General features: G+C 38.3%; 1 protein-coding gene across 1 annotated transcript in view; it reads right to left on the bottom strand.

Moving 5' to 3' along the window:
- LOC126471127 (unconventional myosin-Va) overlaps window positions 1-26,957 on the bottom strand; it is a 358,954-nt gene that overhangs the window by 33,340 nt on the left and 298,657 nt on the right. The window contains exons 14-19 of the mRNA XM_050099213.1: window positions 21,341-21,452; window positions 11,915-12,126; window positions 11,507-11,681; window positions 6,611-6,832; window positions 4,574-4,892; window positions 1,843-2,096 (exon numbers count right to left, since the gene is read on the bottom strand). Coding sequence (XP_049955170.1) covers window positions 1,843-2,096; window positions 4,574-4,892; window positions 6,611-6,832; window positions 11,507-11,681; window positions 11,915-12,126; window positions 21,341-21,452 — 1,294 coding nt within the window. The remainder of the gene's footprint in view (window positions 1-1,842; window positions 2,097-4,573; window positions 4,893-6,610; window positions 6,833-11,506; window positions 11,682-11,914; window positions 12,127-21,340; window positions 21,453-26,957) is intronic.

The raw sequence follows: 26,957 nt of genomic DNA, 5'->3' as shown, positions 1-26,957 counted from the left end.
TATGAGAATAATGAGTTCATCAAAGTATAAGTCACCTCCACTCCCCACACTAGAAAAGCACACTCATTGCTCTCGAGTAGTGTAAATGGCATGTAACTGGCATCTGGCACCAAGAGCTCAAGTGACTCCCACTGGAGGCAGAAGACAAATGAAGTGGTGGGTGTGTGTGTGTGTGTGTGTGTGTGTGTGTGTGTGTGTGTGTGTGTGTGTGTGTGTGTGTGTGTGCGCGCGCGTGCGTGTGTGTCAGTCAGTTCTGTGGAATCAGTACGGTAATATGTGGTCAATGTGAAACCACCATAGACCAGCAGAAGGAAGCTATTGTGTTTGGCCATATCTCTGAGCAAACCAGAAATGAAGTAGCCCCATTTGTTGGTGTACCAGCAAGGACTTTCCAAAATGCCTACAAGAAATCTTATAACACTTGCAGCTGTTTAAGATGGTGTAAGAACAATAGTCGTAAAATGATTCTAACTAATAGAAACAGATTCTAACAAATAGAAACGTAAGGTGAGTGTCATGCCTTGTCAATGACAATCGATTTCAAACCCAACATGTATTGCAACTATCAGTAAATGCAGGTGTGTCTCAATCAGTTTCTTAGCTAACACTGTTAAGGGAATCATATGCAATTGACATTTGTAGTGTGGTACATCAAAGTGAGACACATCTGGCAAACTTTAAGGGGCCAAACAACAGAAACTGGACAGTAGTTGACAGGGGGCATGTAGTGTGGTCTGATGAATTGCAATTTTGTTTCTTTTTAAATGACATAACATGTTCGGTGCCCTGATGGTCTAATGTGTCTTCATACAGAAGACAGTGTATTTTTGGTCAGAGATGGTTCTGTTATGGTTTCAGTTCCTCCTGCACTTTTAAGTCAATGGCTTGAAATTGTATGTAATGAGAAAATAAACTTCTACTACATACACATTTCTGAAATTATATATTAACACAATTTTTCTGGAAGCTGTAAGCAGTCAACAATTCTGGCAATGACTTGAGAAATGGAGTTCTGTATGCACTTTATTAGGGACATTATTTACTAGGAATTAATGTAATATTATATAAAGGCCACAGTATGTACATTAATATAAAAATAAATAATTGATTCATTTGTAGATTTTTGCTACAAGAGAAGCTATACCAATCAGAACACTTACGATTAGCTAAATAACCTGTGGCATTGTCTTTCATTGGTTATAGGATGCTTCTCGAAATTCTACTTACGTTGCACACTTTTTAACTTTTTATGAACTGATAGTAACAGAGATTTTTTCCTATTTTGGTGTGCCTGTCCACAGCTCACTATTACTTCGACCTGGTGAGTGGTTATGAGTTTCATACTACTGTCAACTTTATATACACTACTTCCAGTTATTATAGCAAGAGTATTTCAGTTCATGAATAAGAAATATCTACTGAAGACTGGAAGGAGTTGTTTCCCAAAGCATAAAATTCCTGCAGTTTTAAACCATTCTCAGTATCAGGATTGTATTTCCGTCTATTTTTTTTATGAGCTTTTGCTCAACCTCTGAATATATTAAAACTTACAGTGATTCCATGGTGTTACTGCCCCTCTTTGTCTACTTCGGCAAGAGTATATTATATATATTTGCTGGAATTCAGTTCTCCCTTTTAGTATCCATGCTTGACTCACCAGAACTTTTAACCATTATTTTGAATTAGAAATTCATGTGAGGACAGGATTTGATCATTTGTGCAAATAACCAACTGCTTCTGGATCACTTCAGAAATACTTCTCACCTACAGGCATATCCCATAACATGTGCATTGCACACAAAAGACAAACATAATGGGAATAATAAATGAATGAATACTTACATCTTCTCCAAGCTCAGATACATCACTTGCAGTTGTATCCTGTGCGCTAACAGTGCTTGCATCAGAAAAAGAACGCTGATGATTACTTTTAGAAGACCCACTCCATTGCAGACGAGACAGTTCGTTCTCCAGGCTTTCATTCCGTTGTTCCAGTAGGTTGTACTCTGCCAGTAGCTTTTGATAAGCATCTCTATCCTGATCATGCTCACGGATCAGCATCAGCTTTTCTTGCTCAACACGTGCCCGTAGATTCTCTATTAAAATTGAAGCGCACTATCATGTAATACTAAAATATTTAGCATTTGGGTTAGTAAGTTAAGTAGAAAATCAACTACAATATATCCATGAGAAACTGTTTATATTTTACCATGCATAAAATACTAGTTTTAATAAAATATAGGTAGCATGGAAAGGAAGCATGGAAAGGAAGCATTGTTTGGAATAGAAATATGATTGAGAATGAAGTCAAGTACATAGCTCTGCAGTGACCTGGACTAATACATACAAACATCAATCACTCCAATAAATTTAAGCTAAACTATGAGCATGTAATAAATGCATAATTTGAAGGTTTATTTTGTATAGATGAAAGTGTCACTCTTATATGCAAAGGAATTTTTAAAATGGAATGCATGTACATTCTTATCAACTTTGAATCTTGCAAATTCAGTGATGAAAAACATTATGCCAGAGTGAAGTTCTGTAGTAAGTTGTGTCCAGCATCACTCTTTCAGGACTGTTGGTTCAAGATTCAACAATTTGTGACAACAGAAGAGATGAAAGAATCTCTCACTGTCATGCTCCATGACTGTTTTAAGTTAGGTAGTTTGATAACTAGTATTTCTGTGCAATTTTTTACATTTGAGTGTCAGAGTGTTGCAATAATGATTATATTTAGCATCTGTGAGCTTTTCTTCTGTAGTAACAATGATCTTACAATAATGTAATGAATTCACGTGAATTAATCCTCGTCAATATGAAAGTTGGTCTGAGAATACAGTGACATTCACTACCAAACAGAACTCTAAACACACAGAGAAAATGACTGAAGGAAACATATCAATATATCCAGTATTATTTAAAGGTAAGAACTCATATTCAGGTAATGAGTGTTGGAAATCCCATATGCTCTACTACATAACATGCCAGCGACTGTGGCCTTTGTTTGGCTTCTTACTTTGTATTACATATTGGAATTCTGTGGATGAATAATAAGCACTTGTGTCCTTTTTGAGTTGTTAGAGACAAGCATGGAACAAATGGAAGGGAGAAGGTAACTGAATGTCCACGTGTAGTCTACTTCCTGTAAGCAGCAACAAGGAACTCCATGCATAAAGTCCCCACTGAGAAAAATAACCATCATCAATAATATTTTGCGGCCACTCTCCATGAAATAACAGAAAAATAAATTTTAACCCAAAGGGTATTTGTGCATAGTCCTATAAATTGTATGTCATTCCTGGTCAAATTTATGTGAATGTGTTTGAACACATTATTTTGTTTGTTCAAATACATCATTCTGCAGTATACAAAATAACAATGTAAATAACCTAACTGTTCGCTGAGGTTATACAAGTAGTGTGAGGATGAATCACTGAATTAACATTTCTCCAAAATTATCTTACCAGCACTACTGTGTAAGATGATGAAACTATTTTCAATTGTTGTTAGTAGAGAGAGAGATTGATCTGGAAATATTTTAGCCATTTAAGAAAACTTAATTTTTAAGGAGTTTATGACTACGATGATACCAGTATACCAGCCAAAACATTGACTGGCATTGGCAATGTAAAAACTTCCTTTTCACTACACCATCACAGGGTCTATTACCAAACACAACAGCATATTTTTAAAACATTACTAATAAAGTTCACAGGACGCTTAAGCCATGTATGCATAATTATGACCATAGAAACCTATGTTGTCTCCTAACACACACACACACACACACACACACACACACACACACACACACAGTATTACTTCATCAAGAACACACAGAAGCAAGTAACAGCATGTCACATTTTCATAATAATAAAAGTGGTAACTAACACTCAACATGATGCAATGGAACAGTTAACTTCTGACACAGCACTATATTGAGTATTTGTTACTCCTTTTATTACATTACACACAATGTAACTTGCTGTTTATTGCAAGTGATTAGCAGTGATTGGACTGAAGTAACTCTTTCCTTCCATTAAAGTGGAAAATGATTCGCTTTGCATTTCAAGCCATCATGTCTGAAGAAATATTTACTTTTGCATTCATACACTAACTATTCTTGTAAATTAACACAGTAGCACACTTCACAACACAGCACTTCGTATGTCATAATAAGCATACTTAAGAAATGGAGCACGACTTTCTACAGTACACATGCAAACTGAATTAGCTGCTGATTAGCGATGTCCATTGGAGAGGGGTTCTCCAGAGGGGGGACAGGAGGCAGCATGGACAGAGAAACAGAGGGGGAAAAAAAAAAAAGAGAGAGGGAGGAGGCAGTGTGGAGCAAATGTAGGAGGGTGATAAACAATAGTAAAGAGGTACTGAGTGTTGTTGATCACAAGTAAGTTATCTACTCTGTAAGCTGTATGTCACTATTATAAATCTACAAAATTTACTTCATTCATATTATTTTGAATTTCAATCAATTAAAAGCCAAGAAAATAAAATACATAACACTTTGTTATCTATGAATGATGTAACTTTTTAATGGGTACTGGTTTACCTTCTGCACCAATTTGATTAGATTTTATCCTCTCATTTAACTCATCAAGCTCAGATTTTAATCTAAGGTTTTCTTTGTTAATTCTTTCAACTTCCTCTGCTCTTTCTTTTTCAGACCGTTCCTTTTCATTAATTAAATCCATTTTTTCATCTCTCTCATTTTCAAGTGACTTTTTCAGAGTTTCCAAGTCTTCATCCTTTTTGGTCAACAAAGCAACCATCTGTTTTTTCTCTGTCTCCACAACTCTCAAAGCATCAAATTTTGGTTTCAGCTCGAGCAATTCTGTCTGAGCCAGCTTCAAAGCATTGTTTTCTTTAACCTGCAAACAAATTATTAATAAATAATTTTCAGTAATAAATTGTTTTGTCTGAATTATTGACTAATACCACCTAACATCCGGAAACATGCATATCATCATGAAAGTGAAATGAAATCCTATCTTAAAATGATATTTTACAACAATTAACAATAAATGGAACTGAAATTATTATCTATAAATAGTCATACAAACTGCAAAACCAGTTAAAGATGTGTTAAACAGAAGGGCTACTTCTTATTACAAGGAAAAATGCATTGTTAGGAATATACTTTGAGGTTCCAATGAAAATTAGAATTGTAAACGGGAAGAAAAAATCCTCTGGCTTCAATGCAAGAAACTCATCTCTATGAGATAATAATGAGGACATCATTTTTACAAATTATCCCAACAATAGCTTAAGAAGTGTAACTTATCTCACATTCATTTGTCTGCAAAACTCTTCTCTGTACCTCCATTACAACCCTCACTGCACTTACTAAGAGCAAATGATGGTAATATAAATGGGTACAGCACATAAAATGCATAAATAAGAGTAGAACAGAACTAACAGCAAACAAAATGCTAAAAATAATGCTTTAGAAAAGTTGAACAATGTTCATACACAAGAAGAAACAAGTGAAGTTAACACAAGTTACAAATATATGCGTGTGGGAACCAAAACCATTAACACTGAAATAATAATTTTGAAAAAGTTTTCAGAGCATAAGTTACAAAAAAGAAACACACATAAGTGAAGATGATTAATTGTGTGTAATTCACTAAGTTACATACAAATTTCTTAAGTGCATTACACACATGAGAACACAACCCTAGAACATAAGTACCTGCATTATGCTTACAGCCATCCATTGATTATGAACAAAATGTTAAAAACCAAGGAAGATGGTTCCAAGGAACGCATATTACAGTGAATATAAGCACTATCTGAGTAAATCAAGTGACATTTTGTTGCAAAATCATTCTTGCCTAAGACAACATTCAACTTCGTTGCTTCTACCAAGCACAGAACATTTGGCTCCAGATTCTTCAATACTTCACACAGTTCTCAGTGCGTGAACACCAACACTGAAAGAATGTCTTACAAAATTTAGAGGAGGGACAATATTACACTAAGTAAATCAGATGATCAAAAAAGATCAACAGCTAGCCAAAATTTATTAATGATTAATTAAGAAACTACACTGATAATACTTTCACAACTGTGGTATCAACCACAGCTATAAAACGTATTTTAGTATCACTAGCTGAAACACTAAACTTTAATATTATACTTTACTTTCAAAAAATATTACTTATTTGTTAGTGGGCTCATGATGAGAATGGCTTTGTGGCACAGGGGTATATCTCAAATCAGAAATTCAGAGATATTTTATTCAATCCTCAGAATATTTTCTAACTTTTTTCTGTCACTTTTCACTTCTCCCCTTTGCAGTAATGATTTGAGTTTTCTTGCCCTATGTAAAAAGTGTCCAGATGTACTACAGTTCAGAGTTCACAATACACCTTATATCTCGCCGTAACTTTGTCGGAAAGTAAACTGAAAGGTCAGAAGAAGGCAAGAACATCCTATCAATATGATCATGCTTAGTAATGCACTTCAAGTTGGAGACTGTTTCACCACAGACTCATGATACAAGAAGTAATATTAAAAATTGTAATTATTTGCTAACTAAATATTCTGATAAGAAATGAAACTATGAATTTGCAAATTACTATACCAGTTCTCCAATTTTTTGTTGAAGAGAAATGATTTTGTTCTCCAGTCCTTTATTCAACTTCTTCACGTGCTCAACAGAACGTGCTTCCTGCCGAAGTTTACGGAACTTGCGCCGGGCCAGGAAGCGACGTATAGCTGACTGTACCAAAATCACTTGTGTTCGTTTACGTGCATACCACTTGCGTGCAAGCCAGCCACGGACGTACCGTTGTATTATGATTGCCTATGAAAAAAGAAAAGAAAATCAATCAATTCAAAATGAAGTACCCGCTGACACACACACACACACACACACACACACACACACACACACACACACACACACACACACTGTCAAAATATTCACTGTTACCACTACTGTCCAAATATCAGTTTAGCCAGAACATACAGCTTCCTATGCTTAGAGTGTCAACAATTTCCACTTTACAATTCCACTGCATGGTATCATCACCTCCCTGCACAATGATGTGTTAACAGTTTTACAAAAAATTGTGGTGTAATCAACTTTTTCCCATTAATTTAAATCACTCACTTTATACCTATGTTAACAAATAGTTAATCAGATGACATTCAAACTGTGAGTACATAATTTGCTTCGGGGTGGGATGCCTGTATCGTATCTTACATTAAGTCACCTTCAGTTGCATCACTGAATCATTGATACAATTTCCAATTTTCAGTTAACATGTCTATAGCATACCATTTCACAGATCTGTTCCCTTGTGTCTAATGATATTAGTTCTCTTTATTACATATGGGTAGCAAAATAAGCAATAGTTCCTATTCATGGCTCTGTAGTATAAAATATTTAATTTTTATAGTTTTAGCTGATTGTTAACTATAGTCAAGTATTTAATTATAAAATTAATAAATAGTCCAATAAAATGGCACAGCAAACACAATGAATACAAATCCCCACTTAACTTCTACAGTTTATAAAGCACATATTGATTGTAATGTGTCAGTCATCTCAGTTTTGACCTCCCAAGACGTGTGAAAGCACAATCCTCTGACTCCAAAACTATTTGTGTAATTTATTTATCATTTCCACACTGGAACCCCTATTTATACTGTAAAATATCAGTGTCACATTATTTAAGAAATGTCCTCTGCTCTTCATAAAGTTCATAAATTCAATGGTCTACGGGACAAACACACTAGGATGCTTTAAGCCGCCTCCCCCCTCCCCTTGTTTTTATGGTAATATAACCTGGCTTAATAGATGCATGTCATCTCCAATACACATTTAAAATCAGCCATATAGCTTTATAACCACTAAATGCCTGCATATTTCTTACATCACATGGAGGATCCATGGTTTCAGGTAGTCTACAGAATATCAAAATCAAGTCCGACATGAAAATCTTGCGAAACAATTAATGCAATTTGTGGGGATGGCAAGAATTTTGGACACCCTGGTGATGAGCTCCCTTCTGACTGTGGTCCTAGCACAAGATTTAATTTTCTGCCATATCCCACAGAAGCTAAGTATATCCTGGTTGTGCTGCTGAATACTTACCTGAAAACTACTGCATTAAAATCTCATGCTGATTTCATCAGCACTACTTAATAGTTCCCATAGACACAACTTGGCATTAACTACTGTCCATATTCATATTCATGAAATAGTCACAACTGACTATTATACTTTCGAGTGAGTATGATAATGCTGTCAATGTTGTGTCACTCTTACACTTATATGGTAAACTGATGAACTGTGGCTATCCAGAGAACAAAATTTCATTAATGTGGCCTCCTGAAGTCCTTATATTCACACTATCTTGTTGCAAGCAACACAGTCAGACTTCATGGATGCAAATGAACAACTGAGGTAGGTTTCTTCCACCAAATGGTGTACATCTAAGTAACAACTTCACTGTAACCATCCAGTATAGTACAGCTGGATATATAATGTTATCAGATAAACTTGACCAAAGGGGGTTACAGTTACAGCAAAATGAATGGTAAGAGAGAGTGTTTTAACACCAGCGAATCTCTCTTTTATGAGTGGTCAATAAATGAAATACAATGCAAATCCCAAAAATTATCGACAATCGATTGTTCATGCAGCATACAAACACTTGTTCACTTGTGATGTTTATAAAATTGGCCATCTCTGAGATTTTCACTTGGCATTATTCCACACAACATTGTCCACTGACCACCTGTTAACTTGTGATGATAGCTTTTTTCCAAAGGCTCAGCATTGCTCCTGATACCAGGAGAGGTGTCACAGCAGGGAAGACACCGGAAGACATTCCCAAGAAGTGTACATTCATGTTCCTAAATTAAGGATAATTGCAGAATGTGGTGCCACACAACATGGCACTACACAAAACTGGTGCTAATAGCATTGGCACATAGGGAACACACATGACACAGATCTGCAAGTCCATGGTATTGGTGGTAAGTTGAGAAAACCGTCCCGAAACACATGTGAAACAGTCCTGAAACACACGTGCTACAAAACGCCACTGTTTCCTGCGCATATGCGCCGACATTAATATGGGATATGATCACCATTCACACATACACAGGCCACACAAAGGGTTGGCATACTCTGGATCAGCTACTGCTGGGGTATAGCCTCCCATTCTTGCACCAATGTCTGTCTGAGCTCCGGAAGTGTCGTAGGGGTTTGAAGACATGCAGCGATACGTCGACCGAGAGCATCCCAAATGTGCTCGACGGGTTTAGATCTGGAGAACAGGCAGGTCACTCCATTCGCCTGATATCTTCTGTTTCAAAGTACTCCTCCACGATGGTAGCTCAGTGGGGTCATGCGTTATCATCCATCAGGAGGAAGGTGGAACCCACTGCACCCCTGAAAAGGTGGACGTACTGGTGCAAAATGATGCCCCAATACACCTGACCTGTTACAGTTCCTCTGTCAAAGACATGCAGGGGTGTACGTGCACCAACCACAATCCCACCCCACACCATCAAACGACGACCTCCATACAGGTCCCTTTCAAGGACATTATGGGGTTGGTATCTGGCTCCTGATTCACCCCAGATGAAATCCCAGTGGCAACCACTGAACCACTGTTCAGACTATACCTGGACTCGTCCGTGAACATAACCTGGGACCACTGTTCCAATGACCATGTACTGTGTTCTTGACACCATGCTTTACCAGTTCTCCTGTGACCAGGGGTCAGTGGAATGCCCCTTACAGGTCTCTGGGCGAATAAACCATGTCAGTTCAGTCATCTGCAGACTGTGTGTCTGGAGACAACTGTTCCAGTGGCTGCAGCAAGGTCCCGAGCAAGGCTACCTGCAGTGCTCTGTGGCCGTCTGCGGGCACTGATGGTGAGATATTGGTCTTCTTGTGGTGTTGTACACTGTGGACGTCCCGTACTGTAGCGCCTGGACACATTTCCTGTCTGCTGGAATCGTTGCCATAATCTTGAGATGACAGTTTGTGGCACACGGAGGGATCGTGCTACGACCTGCTGTGTTTGACCAGCCTCTAGACGCCCTAATATTCTACCCCTCATAACGTCATCAATGTGTGTTCTTTGAGCCATTTTCAACCCACAGTCACCATTAGCATGTCTGAAAACGTCTTCACACTTACTTCCTGCACCATACTCTGACATGCACCAACACACCTCTGCATATGTGGACTGCTGCCAGCGCCACTGTGCAACGACTGCAGGTAAAATGCACACATGGTCATACCCCGAAGTGATTTAAACCCGTAAACCACCCACCAGAGTGTTGTTTCACCATGTATCAGCATTATCCTTAATTTATGAGCATGAGTGTAGTTAAAATCATATAATGTCCATTCAGATTTTGGTTTATTGTGGTTTCACTATCTTTTAAGGCAAATTCCATTGTCTAGTAATGTAGTATATAGTCCGATTTGCACAGTAAAACTTATTTATTTAATTCAACAGCCAGTACTGTTATTTCTTTGCAGTGATGTTCAGCATCGGTTTTCGAACTTTGATCCGCAAAGAAGTTGCTAGAGGGGCATCAAGACTGTGATTAAGGGATAACTTCAACACCAATAAAATTTTTAAAACAAATGTTTAGCATCTGAAACTGGTCATTGAACTAAATAACTTTTACTGTGTAATTGGCACTGTATATTATGTAACTGTTATCTGACCACTGCCAACTGCTCCATGACACCATAGCAGACATTACCAAAATTACAGGACAGTTTCTTTGCTAAGACCACCATCAAGTGTTTCCCCACTACTTTTTTACTTGAATTAAGGTTTCACCTGTAATGATTGCCATGGAAGAGAGACTAATTCAGTTTCTTTCTTGTCTCATTACTGATTGTATGATCACAACAAAATACTGTGATCTGCTTATGGATTGCATGTAACGTGTAGCAGAGAACAGATTTCCCTGAAGTTTCCTGCTGCTCACACAAGGATGCTTTGACAAAGTCCTAATAACAAGAACAATTACACAGCATTATTTTAGAAGTTAATGAGTTTTATGTTGTGATGGACCATTATCTTTGTATTAGTATGTGGAAGCCAGTAACAGTCAATTTTTACATAAGAGCCACCAGTTGCAGGCAGTATTTTACTTTTACTGATTTTAGGTTTCTATAAAATTACAAAACAAAGAAAGCATAAATAAAAAAAAAACAAATATTGTTGTCCTGTGTTATCCACTACCAGCAGTAGCTTGATTGAAATATCCTGATAAAGACATTGTATTATTTCACTTTTATATCAGACACAGCATAAAAAAAAAAAAAACAACAGCATACGATTGATGGAATTCTTGGAAATTATTTCATGCATGTCGTTCACTTTATGTTTCTTTGAGAAACTTTTGAGATCTGAATATGTCAGTAATTAACATATGGACAATGAAATGACATTAAAAATCCAGATATTTTTGTTATGCAAAAGATGATACTCACAGCATGATTATACCTCATCTGCTGGTACCTGCGCCGAGCCAGTAAACCACGTGCTCTTGCTTGGAGACCCAACACACAAGCTTTCAATGACTTGTATTTTGTGCGAATAAGCCAACCTCTCGTATACCGTTGAATTGTTACTGCAGCCCTTGTTTGTCGCAAGAAATGTGCTTTCCTGTAATAAGCAATTGTTATGTTACATATTACAGCCATGCTAAAAAACCATTAGTAATGTGGATTATGGGGTGAAAAAGTGGGTGGGGAAACAACTTTCGAAAACTGCCTCTGTCCTGGTGTTTCAAGACTTCCAATCACCTTTCACTTGGTTCACCAGAGAAAGAGAGAGAGAGAGAGAGAGAGAGAGAGAGATATGGGAGGGGGAGCAAACTGCCACCACATTATTCATACCTCCTTGCAAGAACACCTCGCCCATAGCGCTGCAACAACAGGATAGACTTCTTCACTCTTAAGTATTTCTTCCGGCAGATGAATGCTCGCACTTGTTTTTGAATGATGATGCAACATTTCCTTAGCTTGTCTGCACGGAGTTTTTCCAAGTATGCAACTTGTCCAGCTCTAAAAAAAATCTTTGTCTTTCCAAACTGGAATTTGTCAGTGTCCTGCAACATACATATAAAGCTAAATCTAAAAATTTTTTGTTGTTATGTGTCCATCATCTACAAATACAACAGAAATCTCCTAACCACATATATATCTGGTCTACATCTCTGCATAAAAAGGAAATGAACATCAGTTTATTAACCACCAGCTATAAGTCAACTAATAACTATCTATCTCTTATATTCCAGTAAAAAGCTTATTTTCTAAACTATCTTAATACTGCACTAAAGCTGGAGAGGGGAGGGGAAGAGAGGCCACATAAAATAGTTACCTGACCCACAACTGTGATGTGTAATTAATGTGTACCACAACCAGCATTGTGTTTGCTGATAAAATAAGGCTGTTTAAAACATTTGCAGCTCATACCCATACTTCAAAGTTGTGAGAGTGAAGTAACACTTTCACAATTAGCACTGAAATCTTACCACATTCTCACTGATCAGATTGATTGAACATTAAGATGGATGAAATATATATCAGATTTTTAATGTCACGTAAGGGTGCCATTTCTTTGGAGAGGGAGAGGGGGGAGAGAGGGAAAGAGAGAGGGAGAGAGAGAGGGAGAGAGAGGAGAGGGGGGGGGGGGGGGGGTGCCAGAAGATCATCGAAAGACAGCATTCTCAAACTCTTCTGGTCATTGTCAATATTGTCGCACGCCTTTAGTGCTGAAAAATGCACCAGATACTTTCCAGTGGTTATTAGATGGTGTACTGCAAGGATTAAAAGAGAAGCACGTATAGTCTATTTGGATGATATAACTGTGTTCTGCAAAGACTTCCAGGAACATATAGTGCATTTAAGTGAAGTTTTCAATTGTCTATGTGCAGCACAGTTAACTCTTAGCCTAGAAAAGTTCCATTTCATTTTACAAGAAGTCCTTTAACTTGGGCCGTATTTTCGGCCAGAACAAGGTTCGCATTGATAAGTGGCTAGCTGATGCCATCAAAAATTTTCCAAAACCTGTTACAATACAGGAATCACAAAAATATTTAGGTCTCACAAATTTTTATTGAAAGTATAATCCAAAATTCACTAAATTTGCAAGACTCCCTCACACAGCTGTTAAGGATAGGAAAAAGTTTCACTGGTCACCAGATTGTGAAGCAGAAGTTCTGAAACTAAAAGATTCATCAATGTCTAGTCCAGTTCTTGTTTTCCACATTTCCATAAACTATTCATACTGCCCTGTGATTCCAGAAATTTTGTGTAAAGGTCACGTTTTAAGTTGGGAAACAGATGGACTGAAGCACCCATAGTATATGCGCTGAGACAGCTTAAAATGGCAGGAAGGAATTAGTCAGTAACTGAGAAAGAAATTCTGGCATCAATATTCAAACAATAATATTTTCGATGTTATTTATATGAATGTCATTTTAAAGTATTAGCTGATTATACAGCATTCAAATGGTTAATAGGACTTAAAAGATCCAACTAGCCGATCAACCAGATGGCCTTTGCATCTCACCAAGTTTGATTTCAATGTAATATATTGTCCAGGAAGGTCACACGCAAATGCTGACGGTCTGAGTTGCGAAGTACACACTCGGGAATGCACTGGCATAGACAAAAATGACTGGAAGGAAGCACAAAGCAATGACCCACATTGGTTAGCAGTTTGCCAGGCAGACAATTCAGCATGGAGAACAGAGTATTGTACAGGAATTTGAGATGCAGGCTGAGTGTCTTAGTGCCAGAGAGTTATGAAACCAAGTACAGAGGAAGGCCCAAAATTTGATTTTAACCAGACATGATAGTTGTAGGGCAATGAAACGCAAAGTTGTGTGTGTGTGTGTGTGTGTGTGTGGTGTGTGTGTGTGTGTGGTTGGGGGGGGGGGGATGGTTATATGTCAAGAGGTACAGCAAAATGTTGAAGGTGAGGTGTATCGATCTTTAGCGCCAATCTCCACCACCATCCTAACGCGTGATTACGAATGGACACTGCCAACTTGGCTTAAACCCACAAATGCAGATACACCCAGCTCCTCTACAAAGTGCCCCATACAAGAACCAACATTTGTAGGAAGGCGGACAATAGGCTTGCATGTTTCCAATGTGGATGTCCTGGACATGTTGTATGTTACTGCAGACAACAAAAACAGGTCTTTGAAAACTATGTTGCCAGATGTCAACCATCAGAAAATATATATTCAAGCCAATCAACTCTACCTGTGGGATGAAGCCCATAGCAGTACTCTGGATGAAGTTGCTTCCCAACCTGCCATAGCTGTTCCACATCATTTTACACAGGACTAGCCACTCACCTAGCTGCCAAACTCATGAAAATTAAGTAAGCCAACCATCAACAGAGATGAAGCTGCCACACATGAAAATCCTCCCTAGACAGTTACAAATCTCTCAGGAAATCTCACTGCCATCACTGATGGCCAATCTGTCCAGGAGCTAATCAACTCAAGGGCTTTTTCCCTGTAATGTTGAATATTCATTGTCACCAGCTAGGAAAAACTATATCCCATGATACAAAAGCGACTGTGATGATGGTTGCAAATGCTGACTAACCTGTATTGCAAGAATAACTGTCAGTAATACAGCCCTACAAATTTGTCATTTTAGTAGACTTTAGTCATGATGTTATTCGCAGAAGGAACTTCTGGCAAGTATCACAAGCAATCATACACATGGATGGGCTGAGGTCCAGATCAATTAAGCTATTCAAGCATGCGCACAAACATTGCCCTGACTGGTTGTTTGGCATTGAAGACAGTTACTCCAATGTCATCAGCAAGACAAGTTTTTGTCATCAATCGAAATCCTCAGATAAACTGTCAACTTTTGTCAATCGCAAAAAGTTGCTCAGGGGCTTCCAATCCAGTCCACGAAGGGTAGCATAGTGTCATTCATCAAAAACTGTGCTCTGCTGCCACTACAGGTAACGTAACGAAGGAAACAATTATCAAACTGCCAATATGATCTGGTCAACTGAGGAACATCAATTAGCAATAGCCACTCTGTGTCAATTTTCAGACGCTTTCAAAATCGAGAATGGAGAAAAAAAACAGGTCAAGTAGCCCATGGTAACACACTACATCAGCACTGGGGGTCATCCACCAACTCTAAACTCTTACAAGGTGCTGCCAGCTGAACGACTGATAATCCAGGAAGAAGTGGACAAAGGCTGCAAGATGACATTATTGAACCTTCTGAGAGCCCTTAGTCCTCTTTTGTAGTCCTTGTGGAGATTTACCCACTATCATGCACTGATCACACCCTAGACCCCCTGAAAGGAGGAAAGTTCACGGTCCAGTTGCATTACTGTGACCAGCACCTATGTTCAATGTCAAAGTGCAATAACCCCTCATGGATGACAAGTGGCAGCACTAGCAATGGAGGGTACATAAAGCACGTCAGGAGGACATGGAAACAGTGTAGTAGTAGTAGTTGTAAAGTGGAAACGGGGCAATTTATCCGATGTCCAAAAGAGCATCATTATTGGTTTTTTGGCCAAGGGTGGAAGCATTTTTAGAACAGCTAAATTTGTAAACTGTCTGCATGCCACTGTGTTAAAGTATATAGTGCCTGGTGAAAGAGTGCTATTCAAAGCTGGTGCCAAGGCAACTATGATGCACTTATGGGACATACACAACAGGGGTGGATAATGGCTGCGGAGATGTGTATGAAGGAATAGTCATGTAACTGTTGAGCAACTGACCACCCAGATGAACCAAGGGGCTACCAACAGGTGTCCTCAATGATCGTTTAGTCAACATTGCTGTGAATGGACCTCCACAGTAGGCACCAGGTTCATGCACCCATGCTGACTGATGTTCATTGAGGATGAAGGCTGGAATCTGCATGCCAATAGTGCAACTGGACATCCACTAAGTGGTAATAGGTGGTTTTCCCAGAAGAATCATGTTTTATGCTGGGAACAATCGTCAGAAGAGTCCAGCCAGAAGGGGAATCATGATGGTCTGGGGAATGTTTTCATGGCGTTTTCTGCATTATCTCATCATTCAGGAAGGCATAATGGATCAACAGAAACACACATTTATCCTTTGGGTCCATGACCATCCCCACATCCAGTTTGTTTTTCCTCGGCATAATGGCATCTAAAAGCAGGACAATGCAACGTGTCACATAGCGCACAAGTACAAGTGTACATGTGTGGTTCAACGAGCACCAGGATGAGTTTACCTTATGCTTCTAACCACCAAACTCCCTAGCATTAAACCTAATCAAGAATATGTGGGCCCAACTTGATTGGGCTGTTTGTGATATGGATCCTCAATCTAGAAACCTAGCACACCTGGCACCTGAGTCAGCATGGCTCTACATCCCTGTCAATACCTTCCAGAACCTTACTGCCTGTCTTCCTGCACATGTCACAGCAGTCCATGCTGCAAAAGGTGGTTATTCAGGCTTTTGACAGATGGTCACATTTTTCAACTACAGACACACAGACAGGGCTACTGGGAAATTGAGGTTAACAAAGTTGACTAGGAAATGATTGCCTTCCTAACATCTGATGGTCTCAGTGTTCCAAGTTATGCCATTTTGAGTATGTAACGCTCCAGCCACCTTTGAGTATATGGACGGTTAACCTGCTCTGACACCTTAAATGAACGCTGTCTCTTTGTTATCCGTATGTCCCCTGACACCCATGTTGAAGTGTGTTCATACTGCAGGTCTCTGCCTGAGCTGAAGAATTGCCTCTTTGTAGCCCAAGAAATTAAGTCTTGGATGGGATGGTGTGAGGGGGGATGGGGCAGGGGGGGGGGGGCAGTTAGTTAACAGTGACTGGGTCCATCAACATGCAGAGAAATTAAGAGCAGTCAACGTAATACGAGTGATTCATGAAAGGACTTATGTACCAAGGTGCACCCCTATAAGAAAGGAATACTGTGGGGAGATGCCAAATTTTCCTGAAATTTGGTGCAAGGAAGATCCTTCCTTGTCCTTAAGTAGGTGCTAACACATTCTCCAGTCCTAGAGATAAAACTTCACACTGACACTAGCAGTTTTTAAATAGGGGCAGTTTCAGTACAAATTCAGGAAGATTCTGGAAATTTAATGATAGCTCATGTTTCCAGAGTACACAGCAAGCCCAAGACAAATTATGGCACCAAGGTTTCTGTAACACATCATCACAGTGTATACAAAAACAGACACCAACACTAGGATGCCAACTACCTTTTGAGGAATCCTTTGGCATAAAATGGCAGAGTGGACAAAATCTCAATCATCACTGCCTTAAACGATACTGCTGCTGAATGGAGGAAAGACACAGCACTGCTGAAAACCATGATGGCCTTAGAGGAGGAGGAACTGAGGAAAGGAGAATTCTAATTAATAAACACAGTATTGTATAATAAGTAGTATGATCTAAAGGGGTGGAAATTAATCATGTTGCTGTCACCAAAGCTGTGCTCATTGCTGAAGCTCCATAAATTGCTATGTTCCTTGTAGAGGATGTCATTCTGATGCACAGAGCACCCCATGTGATGATCTTTGATTATAGGAAAATTTCCCAGGTGAGACTAGTATGAGAGAAAATTTCACATTGTGACATCAGCCACAAGATGACAACTGCCTATTACCCACAGAAGGAGGCCTCACAGAAAGCTTACTTAAACATTGGCAGACACGCTGTCAATGTACATTCATGTCAAACGGAGAGACTGGGATAAAACATTGCCCATCATGACATCCACATGTAACACAGCAAACCCATAAGGTATCACACTATTCTTTCTGCTCCACAGTGACGAGCCCAAAACGACACTGGACAAAATGCTCCCTATGTCAACCACATGATACTCAGAATGACTACACGAAACAATTCACCAGCAGGACCCAAGAAACAAGACAGCTAGATGCCCATAAGAACTGGCAGCACTACGACACTAAGCACCAGCTGGTAAGAGAGAGCCTGGTAGAGTATATGGATATTTATGCCTGTGCAGAAAGTGGGACTATTAGAAAAGTTATTGATGCACTACTTTGGGCTGTTGGATTGTATTGTCCTTCAACTTTTCTTGTACTTTACATACTATGTTTAGGATTATGAGGCTTCATCAAATAGACAAAGGTGCAGAGATGTCATCTATGCACTCCGTATAAAGCCCTACTGCAGTTCTGAGATGCAAATCGACAATGGGGGCTTCTCACTCGAGGAAACTGAAGACCCATTCGATGATCGCAAAGCTTTTATCAGAGGGGCTACATTCAATGCTCATCGTCGTGAGAATGATGTAACAATATGACCTGAATGCAAGGATCCTCCAGCACTGCTGTAGAGAAAACCCACCCTAAGATCTACATCCAGGATGCAGTCATCAGCTCCAATGAGAATCTCTAGAACAGGGGGTTGTGGGTTGTTCTTGAGATGGAACAGTGCCATAAGCTGTGCATGCCGTGTGGAGCAGTGGTTAGCCTTGCTGCCAGGCATGCTGTAACTTGCCAGTTCAAATCCCATCGCCAGAAAATATTTGTTATTTAGTGCTTACTATTTCTAGAATGTCCTCAAAACTTCTTATGCTTATAATATTTGCACATCCTGGAATACTGTATACCTGTACAGATCAAGGCACACACTGCCCAGGAGAGTTCAGTTCAGTTCTGGCTGCATGTTGGTGTCTGTAAGATGTGCCTTCAGTGTTACAGGTCGCACTTCATTGATGACTTTGCTTTCAGACAGGGACTTGATTGTTATTACAATGTGCCAAAATTATGAGAAAAGAAATGGTGAACACACAATATCTTTAGGAGCAGATATGGATGAATGTGATAAGATGTAAATGTAGTAAAACAGTAAAATCTGGCCATATTTTGTTGGTCTGAAGGTGGATAATTTTGTTTCTGGAATTTGTAGAGTATTCTGCCTTGATTTTGCATTAAGAATAAATATAGGATCCCACTCACAGTTTATAGGGATGTGCGTCTCAGGTTGTGTATTCCTCTGCCAGGAACAGTGACATGGTTTTATTTTAGAAAAATTCCTCAATTTGCAAAAACGAATTAAGTACGGGGTTTACTTGTATATTATCAACTGGGTTGCCAAGTTCTTTGAAGAGACATACATTCAGCAGGCAAAATGTTGGTTATTCAAACAGAGCTCTTAGGTTTTTTAGTAGTATGTGCTCAGTACATGTGCGGGTCTTGTACAGAGATGTGTTGTATTGCAAGTAGAGAGAATCGTAAATGAAATTAGTTATATTGACTAACGTGGTTATTACAGTGATATGGAAAGTCAAAAAATCAATTAAAGAATTTCAGTGTAATGTAATGTGAAGAGAAATATGAACAAAACACATCTTAAGTGGCAAAAATGTTTAAGATTAACAGTCATGCATACAACGAGAAATGGTACTTGCCTGGAACAGTTTTTTTTTTTAAGATTCAGTAAATATCATGAGAAATATTCCAGAATGATGACAGCATGAAACAAACTAGTTTTTTAAGAAAATCAGAAGTGTGAATTCAAACTGAATTCATTGTCTAATAAACACTGACACTAATTTCAAGTACATCATCTTCATCATTAACTCTAACGGAAAACAAAGTATCTATTAAATTTCAATGTAACAATGCCAAGACTGAAAAGGATGTGTCTACATCCACACTCCGTAAGCCACTTATGGGGTGTGGTGGAGGGTACATGTGCACTAGTGTCACTTCCCCCTTCCCTGTTCCAGTTGTTGGGTACTGTCCTCAGGAAGAACAACTGCTACTAAGCCTCCATGTGGGCTCTGATCTCTTTAACTTCATCTTTTCACAAGATATATGCAGACGGAAGCAATGTACTGGCCGAGTCTTTTAAGAACGTATGCTCTCTAGACTTTAATGGTAGACTATACTGTGATACAGAACACCTCTCGTGCAGTATCTGCCACTGGAGTTAACTGATCATATCCATAATGGTTTCTAAATGAACATGGAATTACATGTGCTCCTCTACTTTTGATCTTCTCTATTTCCTCCATCAAACCTACCTAGTACAGATCCCAGATTGATTAACAATACTCAAGTATTGGTGGACCGAGCATTTTATAACCTCCTTCCTTTGTTGATGGACGGCATCTCTAAAGGATTCTCCCAATGAATTTGGGAGAACTTACATACAATTACATACTTACATACAATTAATTTTATGTGGTTGCTCCACTTAAAATCACTCTGTACACATACTCCTAAATATTTTATGGAAGTAACTGCTTCCAGTTATTGTTCCGCAATTTTTCAGTCATACAAAAAAGGCTCTTTACGTTTATGTACTTACAACACTTTGCATTTATTTATGTCGAGGGTCAACTGTCACTCCCTGCACCAAACATCAATCCTATTCAGGTCATCCTACATTCCTCCACAACAGTCTGACTATTAATGCTGCCTACTACTGTTAGTTTTATATCAAATTTGAGTTATTCAAAGTAATCTCTCATGTGTTGCTTTCTCACAACCACATCAGATCACAGAGCAGTGGACTCCCCAAGTGTATTCTACACATAAGTATACGCGACACTTTGAGCATTAGTCCCTTGACAATTTATAATGAATTTGACAAAAATGGCATTAAAAATTGTCAGTACAATGGCGAAAGTGTGAAGAAAATATGGGTGAATATGATGGAAAAAAGTTGTCTTCATTACTCAAAATAGAATTGTTATTACAAAAGATTACAATTATTGTTACCATATATTTCAATAGTCTCCATTATTTGCCATTTGATGACACTGTAGTTAAATTTTATTTATGCAATGTCATTTTAAACTTAAGACAAATCTGTCAATTATGGTATTACAGTTGCCTAATAATATGACATGCACTATGGAATGAGTATAAATAAAATAGGTGTGGTAACAGAATGTAATTGGTAATTGTCAGTGAAAAAATGAAAGTGCAGACATACTAATGAGAAAAAGAAGAAATTTGGGGAGAATTTAAGGAAAATGGCAGAAGCAAAAAATTGTAAGGGGGAGTGTAGAGAGAGTGAATAAGTTTGTATGTATTTCCATGACAACAAATCATACCCAACACCACTAATAACACATGTTTTGCTACAGACTTTACATATAATTCAAATAGTCTATAAGCTTACTAGAATAACTAAAAATATGAATAAAAAGTGAAATTGCTATCTTTCGTTAATCAAAAAATTAAGCTTGTGATGAGATGATGGTGGTGATGGTAGTAGAAGTAACAACAACAACAACAACAACAACAACAAAAGAAATTAATGGTCAATAATCACTATACCTTTATAATTTTAGATACTATTCTTTCACAGGTCAATCTCAGGTTATCTCTTTGGATATCTTTGTACAAGCAAAGAACACGGTATCTGTTAAAGAAGTCACCATACGTCCACCTGCAACAATAATAAAAATCGTAAACAAATTATAAAATACTGTTGTTGTAGACTAATAATTTTCTTTAACCATACTTATTTCAACAACTGTTTTTAAGCAAGGACAGTATGTTTTTGCCTAAAATTTGCACAACAGTCCTTGTGTCATTCTCCACATTAATAAACTATTTTGTTACCAATAATCAGTTGTGCGAAGGAATGCTATTTCCTAACTTTGCTAAACAGTTCAAGAATAGGAATCATATTATAAATATGAACTGAGAATTGTGATTATTGTACATTAAGAAGTTGTACCAAAAGCATCATCTTCCACTGTCATAATACAACGTATCTGTACACAAGAAACATAGCTTCACAACTTTAATTCCACCAAAAAGGAAATGAAACCAATCTATGCTCTTACATTAGCACCAAGTTCCCAATCTTGTTTTTATTGTAACTGTTGCCATGTTGCGTTTTACATGAGAATATTATTTTGTCTGGCACTATGGAAAAGTTTTGTAACTCAAACAATTCACAGTATTTATTTCTGCATGGTACTAATCAAAGGTGCCATACAATACAGAACTCTGGCTTCTCACGAACTGCTGCTCACTTCACAGACTAAGTTTTGAATGTTTTTACATCATGGATTTTCCAACCACTGCAGACTTCCATAAGCAGTGGATGTGTTGTCACTGTCAGTCAGTCAGGCAGTGCCCTCTCTGATAGCCTTTGTTTCTTTATAGTTTTGTAGCCTAAGCTAGTTGAGTTCTATACACTTTGAGTAATGGAAATAACTACAGCAATGAAAGGGAAATTTATCTTCTCAAGGATGGTTATCACTGCTGGGTGCACAGATAATGTGACAAGTATATGAACTGGTTGTGCACGAATTCCATACAGAATAAGTGCCAAGGCCATCTAAACACTGCAAATGGCAGAATCATGGCTAACCAATAACATATTTGCCCATTTAATGAATCATATGGGTAGATTAAGAAATGAATATTGTGTGCAGGGAAAAAAAATCCACAAAGAAAAGATAGTGCCTGTTCTTCAGTGTTTCAAAGTGGAATTTTTGGATATGAAACATGAAGGTTTACATTTCGTCACAAAGAGAACTCTGAGACTGCATTTTGTAAAGCAAGAAGGGAAGCCATTGGGGATGACCCAAAAACCTTCAACTGGGAGAAGACATTTTGAAATCAAGTGACGGTAATAGTATTCTGAACACTGACAATAGGTCTGTTCCAGGCAAAAGGATCCTTGTGTTCAGTTCAGAAGAGAGAAAATTCTGAGTGAAAATGTAACTTATCTTATGGACAGGACATTTGACAGTTTTTCAAATAATTCGAACAAATGTACACCATACACATTGACATCAGAAGCGTAGAGGAAGAGACTAAGTTATTTCCTGTTTTACTGCTGGCTGACAAAAGTCAAAATACACATGAAAGACGTTGTTCTGGACTGAAAAATAAGATGACTGGGTGGTTACTGAAAACTGCAGTGATAGGCTTTGAAATGGCTACAATTAAAGCCATGAAAACAGTGTTTCCTGAAACACTCCTTCCCGATTACAATTTTCAGTTCAACCAACGGCTATCCAGGAAAGTAACAGAACTGGGATTAACAGAGGAATACAGAGACAGAGAAGAAATCTGATTTTTTCACTGCATACCTGCTGCATTTGCACACCTTCCACCGAACAATGTTGTAGTGTGGATGGTAGTATGGAGGAAATGCCTAGTTGAGAAAAGAATCATGAAATTCACAGATTATATGAATACTGCTGAAGCTTCGGTTAGGAAACTGAACTCCTCAATAATCAAAAACATCCAAATGTATTATACTTTCCGATAAATAAGTTGAAGGCGGACACAGTAAATGTTATATTTGCAATTATTAATACAAATTTCATTGGTCTGCCTCTTCAAAAAGGAAGAAAAAGACAAATCCAGACAAAAGGTTAAGAGTCACAAGAATGTGTGATGACTCGGAGAATTTGAGAAAGACATTTAAAATATCTAATTTTCTTACAAAAAAATTAGTGAGAAATTAAAAGCATAAAATTAGATAAGTAGTTTAATCATTTGCTGCAGTAATGTTGTAGAAAGAAAAAGAAGGCAAAAATATAAACTGAAAAGGCAAAAATGAAAAACATTTAAACATCTCTCTGCACTTTGTGCATAGCTAGCTGGATAAAATGTGAAAGAATGTTATTTAGCGGTCTGTTGAACCTCCGACAATGTTGCCTTCTTTTGATGGTTAGAAAACACATGGCTAAAATATTTTCAATCAGAAACATGTCAATGTCACAGGTCAGAAGACCCTTAGTCAGAAAGCCCAGGACACCTCTGAAAAGCATGCCCAGTTATTACTAGTGCCAATTTACTTAAATTAATAATTATGGAAATCACTTCTAGATTGCATTAGTGCAACATATACTGGCTCAAAACAGCCTACTTTGGAAAAAGGCATTACTCTCTCATCTCACCTACTAGCCTGATGTTTTCATCTAGTACATCATACTAATCATTAACATAATTTTACACAGCACATTTTCAGCAGTCCATGCACTGTTTAAGATCGCCCTTTTTAACAATAAAACTGCTGTTGACTGGAATTTAAACTACCAAGTCAAAATATTCTGATACACTATGGGAGTTCCTGATAAGGTACTTATTAGTTTTGTTTAGAATATTTGGAGGTTTCCAATATTACACTTCATGTTTGCTGGGAAACGTGTAAACTTCGGCACTAGACCACAATACTCCACACTGAACAATAGTCTGAAAATTATTTTTACTTCTTTGAGAGTGGTAGCAATTTTCATAGTAGATCCTAAATTCACTGTTATTATTAGCCGCAAATACCACTAGGTAGCAACTGCATTGGCCAAGGATCACATGAAGAAGCTTCTTCTCAATTATTGATTATAAACATTATATAATGTTGTTCTTGCAAGAACTGCGTAACATACTTTCTTGACTTTTATTACACTGCTAATGGATATCATGCCATGAAACAGTATTGACTGAAAATATACAAAGCATGCTGGTATTTCATATGCTGATAGGCTAACCAAGAAAAATTTTCCAAGAGCAAAGGAGGCAGAACTGCATTTATTACTTTTTGTTTACTTAAGTTATCCATGTAATGTTGCCACCTCAAATTAAGCTTTTAGTATAGGAGTTTTTACCAGATTACAAAAATTTATTTCTAAGGAACTATACTAGATACAGCTATATAATTTATTGCAAATAATAGCAGCTTTGTGGAAGAAAGTGCGAGGTGTTTTATGGTTTCGTCAAAAACAGGGCACAAATACCATACAGCTCACCTGTTGCAGTTCAGCGACAGTTCCCAAGATATGCCAGATGTGGAAAGCAGCAAAGGTTGGTATGTATAGTTTAGAGAGACTGACAGTATTGATGGCATGGCAAGAAGTGGTAGACATGGAGTGAGTGACAACAGTTTCAATACCATGCATGCGGTGCTTCAACACAGCCCACAGAAATCTATGCATCATATTTCCAGAGAAATAGGCATACCTGGCAACACTGGGGTGAATACAAAGTGCAACTCCTACAAGCTTTGCAGTCAGATGATAGGCCCAGATGTGATGAGTTTTCTGGAAACATGGGATGAATCGATGCATACAATGATTACCTTAATAAAGTTTGTTTTTCTGATGAAGCAACTTTTTCCATATCCAGGAACATGAACTGGTGTAATGTCTGGATATGGGAGGATGGGGGATGGGGGTGGTGGACAAGACCTAAATATTGTGGCCTGAAAGTGAATGTTTGGTGTGGCTTAATGTAGAACAAAATTACTGGACTTTTCTATACTGAGGGTACCATTCCAACTGTTTAACTGTAATTGTTTAAACTTTATGTTGCACCTCACCTCAAAAATGTTTCAGCCTTGAGTAATGATTCAGCAAGATGGTGTACCCCTACACTGGGGGTTATTTGTTCACCAGTTCTTGGATGAAACCCTTCTGGACTTATGGATTGGCAGAGGTGGTCTAACATCATTACCACAAACTTTGCCAGGTGTAGCTCCCTTTGGCCTTTTTTTTTTTGTGGGGCTACATTAAGGATAAGGTGTTCAGATCACCAGGTCCTGATGTGCAAACTCGTGGCACGAGTATGAGATGCTGTAGAGACAGTGACAAGAGAAGTTGGTAAAGACACTGAGAGAAAATCAGAATCACCCAGATGCTCTATGGGCCACAAACAGAGCATATGTGGAAATTTTCCTATGAAAAACTTCATGAGTGAAGATACTACTCACAATAAACCTAATTGTGTATCTAACATTGTTCTTCAGAAATAATTATTTACAATCAAGGAAAGCTTTTATATTAGCCCTGTACTTTAAGCTATGTAGTTTAATTTTGATATACCTCATATCATGTAAGTTTTTTATGGTTTATACTAGATTATTTGGCAATACAATCATGGTATGTGGAAATTTTCTGGAAGTTACTGATGCAGTTATGGATCTCTCTCTCTCTCTCTCTCTCTCTCTCTCTCTCTCTCTTTCTCTCTCTCTCTCTCTCTCTCTCTCTCTCACACACACACACACACACACACACACACACACACACACACACACACACACACACGAGAGAGAGAGAGAAAGAGAGAGAGAGAGAGAGAGAGAGAGAGAGAGAGAGAGAGAGTGTGTGTCTATGTGCATATATTTATTAGATGTATAACTATTCACATATTATTTTAATAGGGAAACATTCCACGTGGGAAAAATATATCTAAAAACAAAGATGATGTGACTTACCAAACGAAAGCGCTGTCACGTTGATAGACACACAAACAAACACAAACATACACACAAAATTCAAGCTTTCGCAACAAACTGTTGCCTCATCAGGAAAGAGGGAAGGAGAGGGAAAGACGAAAGGATGTGGGTTTTAAGGGAGAGGGTAAGGAGTCATTCCAATCCCGGGAGCGGAAAGACTTACCTTAGGGGGAAAAAAGGATGGGTATACACTCGCACACACACACATATCCATCCACACATATACAGATACAAGCAGACATATTTAAAGAGAAAGAGTTTGGGCAGAGATGTCAGTCGAGGCAGAAGTGCAGAGGCAAAGATGTTGTTGAATGACAGGTGAGGTATGAGTGGCGGCAACTTGAAATTAGCGGAGATTAAGGCCTGGTGGATAACGGGAAGAGAGGATATATTGAAGAGCAAGTTCCCATCTCCGGAGTTCGGATAGGTTGAAGAAGAACTCCAGAATTTCCTCTCCAACCTCAACTCCTTTGGTTCCATCAGATTCACCTGGTCCTATTCCAAACCCCATGCCACTTTCCTTGATGTTGACCTCCACCTGTCCAATGGCCAGCTTCACACGTCCGTCCACATCAAACCACCACAAGCAACAGTACCTCCATTATGACAGCTGCCACCCATTCCACATCAAACGGTCCCTTCCCTACAGCCTAGGTCTTCGTGGCAAACGAATCTGCTCCAGTCCGGAATCCCTGA

Source organism: Schistocerca serialis, chromosome 3 (assembly GCF_023864345.2).
Source record: "Schistocerca serialis cubense isolate TAMUIC-IGC-003099 chromosome 3, iqSchSeri2.2, whole genome shotgun sequence".
NCBI classification, from domain to species: domain Eukaryota; kingdom Metazoa; phylum Arthropoda; class Insecta; order Orthoptera; family Acrididae; genus Schistocerca; species Schistocerca serialis.
Note: the sequence above shows the minus strand (reverse complement) of the source record. Positions and strands in the feature narration are given on the sequence as shown.